General features: G+C 41.1%; 2 protein-coding genes and 1 long non-coding RNA gene across 6 annotated transcripts in view; 2 read left to right on the forward strand and 1 right to left on the reverse strand.

Annotated features, from left to right (window-relative positions):
* The first annotated feature begins 4,790 nt into the window (after nucleotides 1-4,790).
* On the forward strand, nucleotides 4,791-6,806 carry irak1bp1 (interleukin-1 receptor-associated kinase 1 binding protein 1). The gene is made up of 4 exons (XM_046060054.1): nucleotides 4,791-5,175; nucleotides 5,857-5,938; nucleotides 6,040-6,170; nucleotides 6,269-6,806. The coding sequence occupies exons 1-4, from the start codon at nucleotides 4,901-4,903 to the stop codon at nucleotides 6,528-6,530; spliced, it is 750 nt and encodes a 249-aa protein (XP_045916010.1). The 5' UTR covers nucleotides 4,791-4,900; the 3' UTR covers nucleotides 6,531-6,806.
* Nucleotides 6,807-7,358: 552 nt separating this feature from the next.
* si:dkey-261l7.2 (uncharacterized protein LOC569751 homolog) lies at nucleotides 7,359-13,296 on the reverse strand. 4 transcript variants are annotated; one of them, XM_046060058.1, is made up of 7 exons: nucleotides 9,782-13,296; nucleotides 9,329-9,476; nucleotides 9,007-9,096; nucleotides 8,830-8,918; nucleotides 8,524-8,684; nucleotides 8,256-8,372; nucleotides 7,359-8,182 (listed from the first exon to the last, which is right to left on the reverse strand). In XM_046060058.1, the coding sequence occupies exons 2-7, from the start codon at nucleotides 9,451-9,453 to the stop codon at nucleotides 8,072-8,074; spliced, it is 693 nt and encodes a 230-aa protein (XP_045916014.1). In that variant the 5' UTR covers nucleotides 9,454-9,476; nucleotides 9,782-13,296; the 3' UTR covers nucleotides 7,359-8,071. The 4 variants fall into 4 exon arrangements, with proteins under 4 accessions (XP_045916014.1, XP_045916013.1, XP_045916012.1 ...); XM_046060057.1 differs by having other exon boundaries at nucleotides 9,329-9,507; XM_046060056.1 differs by having other exon boundaries at nucleotides 9,329-9,541.
* LOC123977407 overlaps nucleotides 12,480-13,305 on the forward strand; it is a 2,999-nt gene continuing 2,173 nt past the window's right edge. The window contains exon 1 of the long non-coding RNA XR_006826660.1: nucleotides 12,480-12,541. This is a non-coding gene — a long non-coding RNA (uncharacterized LOC123977407). The remainder of the gene's footprint in view (nucleotides 12,542-13,305) is intronic.

Raw genomic sequence — 13,305 nt, forward strand, 5'->3', positions numbered from 1 at the left:
CTGGAGACATAAACAATGAAATTCTCCATTTATTGTGTTTTCTCATTCTATCAGCATCTGTTTTTAACAGGGGGAGAGATTTGTGCGGGGAAATAAAAAATGAAATTTCACTTTTTTCTCTCTGACAATAAAGTCCTAGACAGATGACAGCTGTGGACACACAGAGTGCACACTGCATGTTTTATCGCCTTCACCCATAAATAAAAAACGCAGAGTGGGAGAAATACAGTCAAAATGTACGATTTATGGCAACGGGCACAGGAGGGAGTCTGGAGATTTCTTGGACAATATGAAAATAAAACTGCAATAAAACTGCACGGGCCTTGATTGTGGTCTATGGTGAGACGTGGAGGGCCTCCAGCACAGCTAACTTTATTACTTCATCTGAAAGAGCAAGAGAGAGTGAGAGAGACATCAACAGATTCAGAGACCATTACAGTCAAATCTTTTTCCCTAAGCGGCCACAGTCTCCATCAGACCCTTTTCACCTAACATCCAGGGACACAGCGGAGGGCAAAACCTCCTCAATTCAGTTTACCCAGCTTTTTATTTATGCAACCAACCTTTTTTCGGTTAACATAAATCTTTACAACATAATTTCATGGCAGCCATCATAAGTACCATTAAACTGATGGTAGTTACATAAACATTGGGGGGAAAAGAAGAATTAATGCTTTCAAAAGTAAAATGGATTCTTGTTTATGCAAGTGGTTGGTGTCCTTATGATGAACGCCAACTGAACAAATAATTTACCGCCATTTTCATTTACCACAACAGCACAGCACCCAACTATGTTGCTCTAAGTATTTAAGAAAGTGAGAGAGCCATCTTTCTGGTCAGAAGAGGGGGAGCAAGGACAGCAGAGCGAGAAGAGACACATTTTTTGAAGTGATTAGAGCAAAGCTAGGAGAGGAGAGAAAACGGGGGCCACTCAAGCAAAATGCCCCGGGACTCCCGTGAAGATTAAACAGTCAAGGGTCTCGTCTCTTCCTCATGCTCTCTCAAATGAAAATAGCCTATTGTAGGGTGCTGCATCTTTCCTGGCTGGAGCTGTGCATCAGATCTAGGGTTTCACAGAGCATACAGGGGGACCGGCGAAACCGGAGACAATAACAACAAATATGGCCTTGTATTTTTAGGTTGTGATTATAAAGCCCGTTTCACAGTTTAATACTCCAGGGAAACCAAACAAACTTGGTTGTTTAAAGAAACCAGCGTCCAGAATTGGCAGAAATCTCGGCTTCTCCCAAATGTCCTTGAAAAATGAAAGAAGAGGGCACATAAGGGGACTAAAGTACATGGAGAGACTGCAGATTACATGGCCTCCAAACTGACAGATTAATGAGAGACTATGCACAATGTCGTCTCTTTATACTAAGTAATATTTTATTCCAAAATTAAAGAAAACACTAAAAATAAAGTTTAAATTGAGTTTATTTTTATACACTTTATCTCTTTTGTATTATGATTCTCACTTTTTTCTTTCTGCTTTTTACTATCACCTCATTTCTTAGACCCTTAAAAAGTCTGGTCACTAATCATTAAACAGTGCTTTAAAACATTTAAACTAACGTGAGGACATTTTAGTAATGAAATATGACATTTACCTATTTATATTTGTGAGTTTTTACGTTCAAAATATGGTGCAGTGTAAGCCAAATTATTTTATTATTATTATTATTATTATTATTATTAGTCTCATTATTATTACCTCCAACTACCAGAAGTACCAGTACAAAACAGGGCTGAGTGATATGGTAAAACAAATCATAATTTTCTATTATTTTAAAAGATATTATGATTGTGATATGATTCACGGTTAGTTAGAATGATCATTCTTGCATCACAGTTTTCATTTTCACTGAAAAAAAATATTAAAACCATGTGTCATTTGCTGGGGTCTGTACAAAACAAATGTGTTTTCTTACAATTGGAGAACAAGATTTGTAGGCCATGGCATCTCTGCAGCACTACAGTACTTCATTACAACACTGTTTTGACACACATTTTACCTTTATCAAAACAATATTGCAGCTTGTGCAACATTACACTTGGCCATGATGCAATTTCATTAATATTTTGATTAATTGTGCAGCCTTAATACTAAATAATAAATATTTGACAGTTAGAATTATTCCAAAAAAAGTAACTTCAAATGTATCTATACTTTTGGACTGAATACTCTACACTGCATGTAAAGGCCTCTACATATCCTATGACTTCATGTGCAGACATATTTTTCCTATGTTGTTATTTTATACTTTGTTGCCATCTGCTGACCAAACAGAGATACTGACTAACCCAAGTAATACAGTACTTGTATTGAGGTGTGTACCATATTTTCCTCAGTCTGAGTGACAAACATCTGTTGAAATGGCAGGAGGATGTTTATAACAAGTGCTGCTATACAAGAAACAATATTCTGCTAGCAGATAATACACCTAGAGGTAAAATCTTGATATATTCATTTTATAAGAAAGATATGCCTGTACAGTGCATTATGGGATGTGCATTTTGAATGGCCTCCTTTCTATCTTCTTTTAGGGCTTCTTGTGTACATGTGCAGAAAGGTATTAAGGCCTACTTGCTTTCAAGTGTACTTCTGTTATTAACAGAAATTAAGAGGTTTGTGCAGAGTCCAATACAGACATTTATTGGCTTAATTATGCAAAAGTAAACTATTTCCACCTTGCATCCTCTGAATACCCACTAGAAAACTGCTACTTACGATGAAATCCAACCACACATCTATAATGTATATCCAACTGTTTGATATCACAGTTTATCTCCAAATGTATCACAAGCCGTGCTAATATGCTTAACATATAAACTTGACTCAAAACTATACAAACCAGATATTTTTACTAGCCAGAGCAGGTGTAATTTATAACATGGTTCCGTCCAAATTAAGAGCCCCCAGTAAGCCATACCCCAGGGTAAACATTTGAAACTGGTAACGTTAATGCAGGCAGCTGTTATTTATTAGTTATACTTGATGATTGGTTGGTTGACATCTGCCATAACCTTTACATTGTTGGTAGCTATATTGTTACCTTTGGCCAATAATAATGAAATGATATTATGAACAATGGAATCATATTTAAGAAGGTTCTTATAATAAATATGATCCACATTTTGTAGTAAAATTTAGCATACCTCCACTTAATTAAACTACTGGCACTGCTGTAGTCTTAGTGAGGGGATTACTTACTTAGCTGACTGAAAGAAAGGGGACATCTCTCCAGCTGGTCCTGTAGAAGTCATTCCTTCTCATCTGTTCTGGAGTAAACACATCTTCTCTGTCTTCATGGAAATCCTGGATGTAGAGTCTCAGTTTTCCGCGTCTTGTGGGGAGGCTGATGTAATGTTTATAATCCTGAACTGAAGAATTGCAGGAGACTTTTATCAGCCCACCGCCGGAGGCATGAAGTTGAGGGTGCTGACTCCATGTGTCTTCCCTCATCCTGTATGTAAAGAAGCTAAAGCGTGAAGTTGAGGTAGCTGACTCTTCATGGCTGTCCTCACAGTTCCACCTGTGCCTGTTTGCACTTACCTGCTCTCTGTAGCTCTCGTCCCTGCTACTCTTTGTGGAAGAGCAGAGGCCTGAGGTCGGGGGAGCGGACTCTTCCGACCTTTGAGAAATTGAGGGTAGACCTTTTTCAGGTTCTTCCACTTGCTGACCCAGGAAGCTCCTGATGCTTAATAGGTACCTGTGGGTGCCTGACCATCAGCTGCTGAGGAACAGCATCACAGGGAGACACCAGCGGGACCGGCAACAGGAGCACCAGCAGTAACAGGAGGATACACTTGTTGCTGTCCCTGCACAATGTTTTCTGGTGAGAACTGCTGGATGAGAGGGGAGCGAGGTCTGATGTTATCATCATCATCTTCAAAATCCTCCTCCTCCTCAAACATGGAGTCATATCCAGAATCTATGCTGTCAGACCAGTCCTCATCATCATCATCATCATCATCATCATCATCATCAGCGTCTTCATACCCCACCTCATTGATCACCATTGGTTCCTCAAATTTATCCTCACTGTCAGAGGGAAGTGGGGTAATGCTGTCACTTTCACCCACAATACCAATCTCAACCTCACCTTCCTCTTCCTCAGTCCTGTCCTGTAGAATGCCACATCAATGTATCTTGAACCTTGACCTACCTCTGACTTCTCGGCTATAGTTTTACTGTTATGCTTTATGAAGTCCTCTTACTACAAAAACTTGGGGATCTTAAGGTTAGGACACGCACCAATATGTTTTTAGGAGTTTCACCTATCTCAGACGGTTAGAAACTACTTTACTCATTGCTTAGCATCTGTCTTTGGCAAAATCAGCATTTTTTTACCCTGATAGATCAATCACAACAAGTCGAAAGCCATGACTACATTGGCCCTGAGAGTTATAAAACGGAGCGAAATAGGAAATGAGGACACGAGAGGATTTGAAAATACAAAGAAAAGGAAGCGAAGCAAAGTGTCAAGTGATTCCAGTCAGACAACGAGGAAAGAGGAGAAGTATCTTGTTGGTATGGTAGCAGTGACACAAACGGATATTCAAGGATCCACATGAGGTTGGAAAGTTTGTAGGAGGAAAACTGGGAGATGTGCGATAGATCAGGATAACAAGGAGTGGGATGGTTATCAGTGAATGTGTGTCAAAGCGAGAGAGAGATAAAGCCCTGGAGATTCATGAATTTGAAGTGGAAAAGTGTTCACTCCAGCAGGTGGCGTTAATGCAACGTGTCTGGACCGCCATCAAACTGTGAAGAAGGTGAAGAAGAAGAAGAAGAAAGTGAAGAAGAAGAAGACTACAAATCCCGACGAGCAATACATTCATTGCCATAGTAGCGGGAAGTTGGTTTGTGTTTACCAACTAGGCTAGACTGTATAAAACAATGGACGGCCAGAGTCGAGTCTTCGCTGCGATACTACCGGCTGCTGGTCGGGAATTAGCCGGTAATGAAAATGAGCAGGGACTCGAAGTGCGAGCAGTTACTCGTCCAGGACCCAGTAACCGGGTTAGGGAGGTCCAGGTGACGGGAACAGCGGAGGTTTGCTGCCCGGCGGACCGAGTGTCGGTGCGGGTCAGTGTGGGCAACAGCAAAGAGTCAGTCAACGAGGTCACCAACAGCGTGTCACGGCGACTTGAATACATTTTACAAACCGTCAGGTGAAAATATAACCTAGTTTAACACTATAACTGTGTAGCTAACAATAACGCTAGGTTAGTATTCGCTGCGGTAACGTTAACTTCAACGTTAAATAGAAATGTTACAACTAAACTAGTGCTGTTAACTGAGGCATTGAAGTATTTTGGTAACAGTTAACGTTAGCTATCAACAAAATGACACTGAGTAACTTGCAACTGTAGCTGTCAATAAAATACAGTAGTGTAGAAAGTAGGCTACGACATGTCCCTCAGAAATGTGGTGGAATGTAACTGGAAGTGTAAAGTAGCATACAATGGAAACTGCGCAGTTCTTATGGAAAGGTTCCTTGATACTTAACCAGCACTGGTCGTAGGACTATTGAGTAACTAGCCTACTCTATACAGTCATGGGTAACGTTAGCACTGAAGGGCCTTAATTTATTCTAAGTAGGAGTTGTAGTTGCACTAGTAAAAGTGGTAATTGATGCACCAATAATTACAAATTGAAACCATATGGAAGGCAAATGGGCTGGCAGCCCTGTTAGCTTTCTAATTGGATGCTCACTACTTATTTTGTGTGAAATATATTAAAATTTAGATTTTAAAAAGGTCAATTTGCTAATTTCGCCTTGTTCTAAGTCTCTTGAAGTACACCATGATTGCAATGAATGAAATACTCTTTAATTTATTCATTCTGCTTAGACAACATGGTGTTAGTGACAACGACACCACAGTGAGGAGGTTTCTCCATAGAGAGGCAGACCAGTATCACATGGATGCAGAGGTGGAGTATTTGGACAAACATGATGCTGTTACCCTTCACTAACTCTACAGCACATGTGTGTGTTGAGTTATACATGACAGTGTAACAAAATGTGCCCACAGGTCGTGGTCACTTTCTCAGACTTTGAGAAGATGGAGCGTGTATGTAGTGTCCTGCTGGAGAAGCTGGACAAGAGTGTTAATGTGGGAACACCGCAGTACTACCACAGTGCTGAATGCCTGAGTCAAGTGAGGTATACAAACATCTCAGCATAACTGTACCTGTCTAGACGTCTCCTTACTTTGATGAAATGCAGCAATTTTAACTTGTGTGTGCTCATCTGTGCTCTAGGCGGCGTGCGTGTGTGTCAGCAGTTGAAAACGCTCAGCAGAAGGCCTGCGAAGTCAGTCAGCTCCTGGGGCAAACTCTGGGACACCCTCTATTGGTCAGAGAGGAGGAGACAAGGGAGTGGAAGAATGAAGATGAGGAGGATGGGGGCAGAGGCCAGGGCGCTGCACCCCTACCTCACCTTCCCTGTGCACCCACAGTCACCGCCTCCTCACGGGTGTCTGTGTCCTTCAGCCTCAGAGACAGAAGCAGGAAAAAACTCTGAAGACATTTGTCATTGACTAATGAAACCACAGACCGTTATGTCACATTTAAAATTATTTTATTGCTCAGTTGTAGTGGCTGAATGAATGTCCAGTTTTTTTCCTACCTCAGACAATACAGTATTATAAATGGGAAAACTACATAGATTTCAAAAGCAATTTTGCCAGATAAAATGTCTTTTATCTGTTTTACTGGCACATCAAATTAAAATACTGTATATTTGTACATCTCAAAGAAATAAAAGTTAGGACAACTACGAGCTATACTACAACATTCATAAGCGAGTCCCGTTGTTACTTCAAATCCACATAAGACACGCTCACATTGAGATCCAGCAAAGAGGAAAAAATGATCTTCGATCTACTCAAATTTTGGGCTATACAACTACCAGTGGTGGAATGTAACAACTGTATGTAACTAAGTACAATTTCTCAAGTATTGTGCTTAAGTCAAATTGTTAGGTACATTTTGGAGGTAAATATTGTACTTCTTACTCCACTATATTTAGTTGATAACTTAAGTTACTAGTTACCTCGCAGATTCAGACTATCAATGCAAAATATAATTTATGATGTATTATAGGTGAAGCTACCTGGCAGGATATAAAGTAGTTCAAATTAGCCCCACCTTTACCAGCTGTAAAATAATATACAATATTCTGTAATGCCATTCTGCAAAGAATACTATTGATCATTAAGTTTATTATTAAGTAATAAGTATATTATTTGATAGTAGTACTTGCATACTTTTGGGTCCCACACCTGACGCGCCTTCCAGTCTGCAGGTGCAGCTGCGCAGTCATGCCTCAGCTCTCGGCCACCGCTGAGGCATGACTGCGCAGCTGCACCTGCAGACTGGAAGGCGCGTCAGGTGTGGGACCCAAATCTAAATCAGTCCAAAGTTGACTTGTAAGCCATTTCTATAGAAGAAGTCACACACATAAGTTCCGGTACAGAGCCCTTTCTACGGTGAACGGACACTTTAGGACAATAGCCTGTGTTTTGTATTAGTGTGATTCACCGCAGAATGTTAACATAGTTCAGACTAAAAACTTGATAAACAACATGGCGCTACAGTAGCTTCAAGGAAACTAAAGTCAAACGATGTACTTGTCACATCGAATTGGGCTACATTAGAAGCCTAATTATATCCCTTACCTCGTATTAAAATCCAAAGTCTTTTCTGCTACTATCTAAGTATGATTTCAAGAGCAGGACTTTTATTTGTTAGAGTATTTTACACTGTGGTACTGCTACTTTTACTTAAGCAAAGTATCTGAGTACTTTTTCCACCACTGATGACTAACAGGTCAACATGTCTGAAGAAAATATTGGCATTTTGTATCTACTCATTACAACTCGTGATTGACAGATTTCAGTAGATTTCTTTGACAAATGTAGAAACTTGAGACCAGATTTGTCTCTCAGACACATTTTGAAAAGTCAGAAACACCCACAGAGAAGCAATAGCCAAACTTCCTCCCGTGGTTTTAACATCGCATATCCCGTGTCGCCTATATGTTCACGCACAGCCAAGCGTCAGTCAGGCGTCCACTTTGTCGTCCTCGGGATAGATCTCTCTGAGCCAGGGCTGCATGACGAACCGCTCCCCATCAAAATGTGTGAAGTAATTCTCCAAGGTGGGAATGTCCGGCTAGAAGCATCCAACAGTGAGTCCCAACATGTACTGAATGTGTGTGTTGATGTGCTGTGTTCTCAGTACATACCCTCATCCCAGTGATGCGCTCAAGTTGCGTCTGAGGCAAGTATCCAACAAACAGAGAGGAGGGTCCAGGCCCGCTGAACAGTACTTTATAATGAGGGGTCTTCTCTGCTTTGGTGCCCTGCATGCATATACAGTCACAGAACTGGCTCATTTTTTAACATTCCCAAACTGCCAACACTTGAGAAAGGGAAATTAAAGAGAGGGACAAACAAGTAGGCTTGAAGGACTTTCAAGAAGCAGTATAGGTGTGTGGAGCCATGGCTGCTAACCTCAAAATTGGAATACATTTTGTCGACCCACTCTGCAGGGGCTCGCATCTCAGGGTCCCAGCTCACCACCACCCCAACCATATGACCCTTCCTCTCCATCACCACCTCTCCAACCCGCAGAAACACATACGGAGGACGAGGGCTCCGCGCTGTCTTTGAGGCTGCAGGGACGAAGAAAGACGAGAAATTTCAGTTTATCCTAAGAACGTGGCAGTGTATATTGTGGGTTACTAAAATAAGCAAGCTCCAGATGATTGATCTCACAAAAAATAAAACTTTCCATAGATATAGTAGATAGAAACAAACCTCCAAAGTATCCCTCGTCATTATCATAAAGCATGGACTCTACGGCAAGTGACTCTTGTGGCACTTCCTGTCCCAAGCCAACCAAAGACCTTGGGAAAGCAAAAAAGCAAAAACATTGGCAGTCTGTTGTTACAAGAAGTCATCACTCTTGGGATCGGGGAAACATCCCATACTCACTGGACTTTGGACATCTGCTGGCTTGCCCAGTCAATCCATGCAGTGCCATTGATGAAAGATTTCTTCCACTCTTTCCAAATTCGAAGCAACCTGAAACACCATGTCTGTTGATTAATTATAAACCAAAACACTAGGTTATTCCTATAATGATGTGCTAGTTTCACTATAATATTTCTATAGGGACTAGGATGCATATTACTTCATTTATTAAATTACAAATATTTTCCCCAACTCTTGGATTGTATCGCCTTCACACAAAGTGGAGATGCCCTACACTTATGCGTCTCTGGGAAAGAATAGCCCCTTTGCGCACGGATCCTACCGTGTGGTCGCGTGGTAGCGCTGCACCGGCGTGGAGCCGCTCCACCGGGTGATGATATACTGCGCGGGCAGAGCGGAGAGCAGCAGCGCGAGCTGCAGCACCGCGGTGGCCGAGAGCTGAGGCATGACTGCGCAGCTGCACCTGCAGACTGGAAGGCGCGTCAGGTGTGGGACCCAAATCTAAATCAGTCCAAAGTTGACTTGTAAGCCATTTCTATAGAAGAAGTCACACACACATAAATTCCGGTACAGAGCCCTTTCTACGGTGAACGGACACTTTAGGACAATAGCCTGTGTTTTGTATTAGTGTGATTCACCGCAGGATGTTAATATAGTTCAGACTAAAAACTTGATAAACAACATGGCGCTACAGTAGCTTCAAGGAAACTAAAGTCAAACGATGTACTTGTCACATCGAATTGGGCTACATTAGAAGCCTAATTATATCCCTTACCTCGTATTAAAATCCAAAGTCTTTTCTGCTACTATCTGCCAAACATTGCGTCTGAGAATCTGTATGCGCCTGGAAACCAGAACAGAGTGCCACGGTTTCACTTCTGTTTTATTTACATATCCTTAACCACACGCGCGCACATGCCGCTACCACCTGTGTATTTAAATTTCTCGTAGAAAATAATAATAAAAAAAAAAGACCAAACAGGTAGTCTGCCCAATCGCTGCAGCCCACGGAGGAACCGGCGAACCTTTAACTGCTCGCCACGTCAGGAAGAGCCGAGCCTGTTTGCCCCGGGCGGGGAAGTGGTTTTTCAACCAGTGACGCTTAGGCAATGCAAGTTGAGAGAGTTGTTAATTCATTCAGCATTACAGTAGGAAATGCAACAGCCTTAACTGATCTGTATCTGTCGTCTTATTTTTGTATTACTAGGTTACTGTATTTTAGGGATACTACTGACACTACTGCAACTTAAACTCTTTATGTGGTGAATAATATAAATTTAGGTTTCAAACAAAAAAACAAAAACAGTGAGGATGTTTACACAATCAACACCAGGAAGGAAAAGTGGATATGGAAACACAACTGTTTATTTACTTAAAATATTGGTATGAACTAACAGGACAGCAGTACTCCCCTACACATACATTCTAGCCATATGTTTCTTTTTTGCATTAATTCCTTTATATATAAAAAGTATCCAAACTAACAAAGACATCCTCTTCAAATCAGTTCACATGAAACACCCCTTTCCCCTTCCCATTCAGTTTCTTTCCCATCCCACGCCCCCCCTTAAAACGTCCCAACAAGGCTTCCTGGTGGCTCACATGCAGCCACTTCACACAAACACAGATACACACACTGTGACCTTTAACCTCTGATCAAACACCTTGTCAGAGGCCACAGACAGCACAACTCTGCCACACATTAGCACAGGCCTGTGGCAAATGTGTGTGTACATGAGTTCCAAAATGCAGTGCGGGCCATGTTAAGTAAGAGAGCTGATCTGAACTGCTGAGTCAGCATTTTGAACTTTCCCCAATAAAAGAACGTGAACTTAAATCCTAAAACATAGTGAAATCCACACTGTAAAGAACTGTGGAAATTAATGAACACACCAATTCTTGCTTATGAAGTGGCGGCTTGATTTTAAGGCCCCTTTGAAATCATTAGAGGTTTTAAGGTAACCTGACCAGCAATACGATATCAGTTCTTTTACTTTAACAGGTTTGATAAATACAGGTAGTGTGGGTGATCTGATGGGGGGTGGGGGGGTAGAATAAACAAGTTTGATGTCTCCTTTGATATAACATCTGCATTCCCACTTTGACTACTTTTCATTGGGAAATCAAACGGAAAGTAACGCACATCCCTGCCGATCCCCAGGCCAAGGGCAAGGTTAGCCAGTCCTGATTCCATGCTAAAATCCGGCAAACATTTGGGATTCCTAAGTATTGTGTTTTTAAGTTGGCTCAAGTAAACATTGTGTTTAAGAGTGAGCTCATATCTTAGGTTTGAAAAGCCTGGGTCTAAAATACTCTGATGATAACCTGTGCGTATACGTAAATACGACTATTTGTGATTGAGATAGAAAACAAATCTCTTACCTTTATGTGCCTATGAAGAGTTTCTTTGCCCATAAAATATATTGTTTTGTGGGCAAAAATCTTTATCTTCCTATCTTTAACAGGACCCCAACAATAACATTTACTTTCATGCCAACAGTCATTTAAGAATGGAAGGTGTCAGTGTTTCAGGCTTTCTCAATCTGTGATAAAACTCTCCATATACACAATATAAACAAATATTTTGTGAAGTAAAATATAAGACAGACTGACTGAAAAAGAAGTTGTTGTATCCTCAAGTGCGGGGAGTAATATGACACCGTTCTAACGCCACAGATCTAGCCACTGAAATACTGTTCTGTATGGCAGGGACACAGACAGAAAACTCACTGTGGAGACAATAAAACTGCTTCGGAAAATAAACACATTCAAAAGCCATGTTCTAAAACTTCAGTGCCGATAGACAGAATTTGGCATTGACAAATCCATAACAAAAAAACAATGATAAACAGATGAAATATATGTTCGATAATATGTGACAGACCGATGAAATGAACCAGGTGTATATAGATGCTACCGTCCAGTTCTGCCCAGTCGAACCCACAACACAAAGTGGCTGATTTTGGCTTTCACCTGCTCTGTGCTGGGGCGAAAACAGATATATCAAAAGTGGAGGCCGGCATCTTTATAAAAACAGTCCATTTAGTTGTGTTTACAGAGAGAGAGAGTGACATAATGTGTTTGTCTCCAGTCAGATTATTCATTTTTCAGTATTTTCTCTCTCTCTTGTATGAGAGGTCCAGTCCAGTCCCCAAAGTCCAGTTCTCTGAACCCAGCGGCGAGCAGAACCAGGAAGTCCAAAAAAATATATTAGAAAGAGGAAAAAAGGCCCCAAAAGCAGAAACCAAGGATTCAATATGCCAGAGTAGCGAAGGCACACGATCAGAAAGATGAATACAAGACTTGTCTCTCTCGGCTTTCTGTCCAAATTGAGTCCGATCCAGTTTGATCTGGCTCGATCCTGTTTGCTCCAGGCATGAGAAAGTGCTAGAACATGCGAGACAGAATTGAGTGTGTGTGTTTGTGTGTGGTCACCATAGAAACATATCAACATTTAAAAAGTTCATTTTTATATGTTACCAATTTTAAAATACACAGGGTTACTCCCTACGACTGCATTGATAACTGGTCTGTGGTAAGTGCATCTCAAAGCTAGTCACCCAAAGCTCCACTGGCTGTACCTTAGGTATAAACTGACGATAGGTTGGTTATAGGATAATATATTGACATGAATAATGGTTTTACAACAACAGTAAAGTCTTTTTTCAACTGCTATAAATACATTTCTTTGAGAGGTTTCACAACGATCAAACTGAATGCCACTGTTTGTACGCTGAAAGTGAATGACGCACTCAGTTGTGTTATAAAAACACACACACTCCTTCAATTACACACGCTCGCAGAGTCAAAACTTAGTTCGTACACATACAGGCACATGTACTTTGCAGGGCAGAGGCCAAGCACACTTACATACATACACATGCACACACGCACACATACACACCATAGACATAAAGGCACAAGGTATTGCTAATGTTGAGTACGCATTGAAACATGATCTGTCTAGACACAGTAATGACCCCTTTCACCCAAACGTCCTTTTTCTCCTCCTCACAGTAAAAACAGCTTCTAGGGAAAAAAGATGCTTTTCCGTTCTTATTAACATGCAAAAACAAAAACACCCACACACACCAACAGTAAACAAAACCTACAGATCTACAGTACCAACAAAAGGTACACCATTTGGTATATTAGCGCAGACAGACACGCTCAGGTCAGCCAATATGTAAGACTTCCAAAACAGAGAGCCGATCATCACGTACAAATCTTAGAAAAAGCACAGAGGGGGTCGTATAAAAAAAGATCAGGAACAATGAAGGGGGGGGGGGGGGGGCAGGG

The sequence above is a fragment of the Micropterus dolomieu genome, linkage group LG10 (assembly GCF_021292245.1).
Source record: "Micropterus dolomieu isolate WLL.071019.BEF.003 ecotype Adirondacks linkage group LG10, ASM2129224v1, whole genome shotgun sequence".
Classification (NCBI taxonomy): Eukaryota; Metazoa; Chordata; class Actinopteri; order Centrarchiformes; family Centrarchidae; genus Micropterus; species Micropterus dolomieu.

Excerpts from the sequence above, each read along its gene's own strand:
- irak1bp1 (XM_046060054.1), top strand. The coding sequence starts at position 4,901 with ATGGACGGCCAGAGTCGAGTCTTCGCTGCGATACTACCGGCTGCTGGT. Across the intron at positions 5,939-6,039 it reads AGTATCACATGGATGCAGAG|GTCGTGGTCACTTTCTCAGA; the intron begins GTGGAGTATTTG and ends ATGTGCCCACAG. Across the intron at positions 6,171-6,268 it reads GAATGCCTGAGTCAAGTGAG|GCGGCGTGCGTGTGTGTCAG; the intron begins GTATACAAACAT and ends TCTGTGCTCTAG.
- si:dkey-261l7.2 (XM_046060058.1), bottom strand. The coding sequence starts at position 9,453 with ATGCCTCAGCTCTCGGCCACCGCGGTGCTGCAGCTCGCGCTGCTGCTC. Across the intron at positions 9,097-9,328 it reads CGCTACCACGCGACCACACG|GTTGCTTCGAATTTGGAAAG; the intron begins GTAGGATCCGTG and ends ATGGTGTTTCAG. Across the intron at positions 8,183-8,255 it reads AGCGCATCACTGGGATGAGG|CCGGACATTCCCACCTTGGA; the intron begins GTATGTACTGAG and ends GGATGCTTCTAG.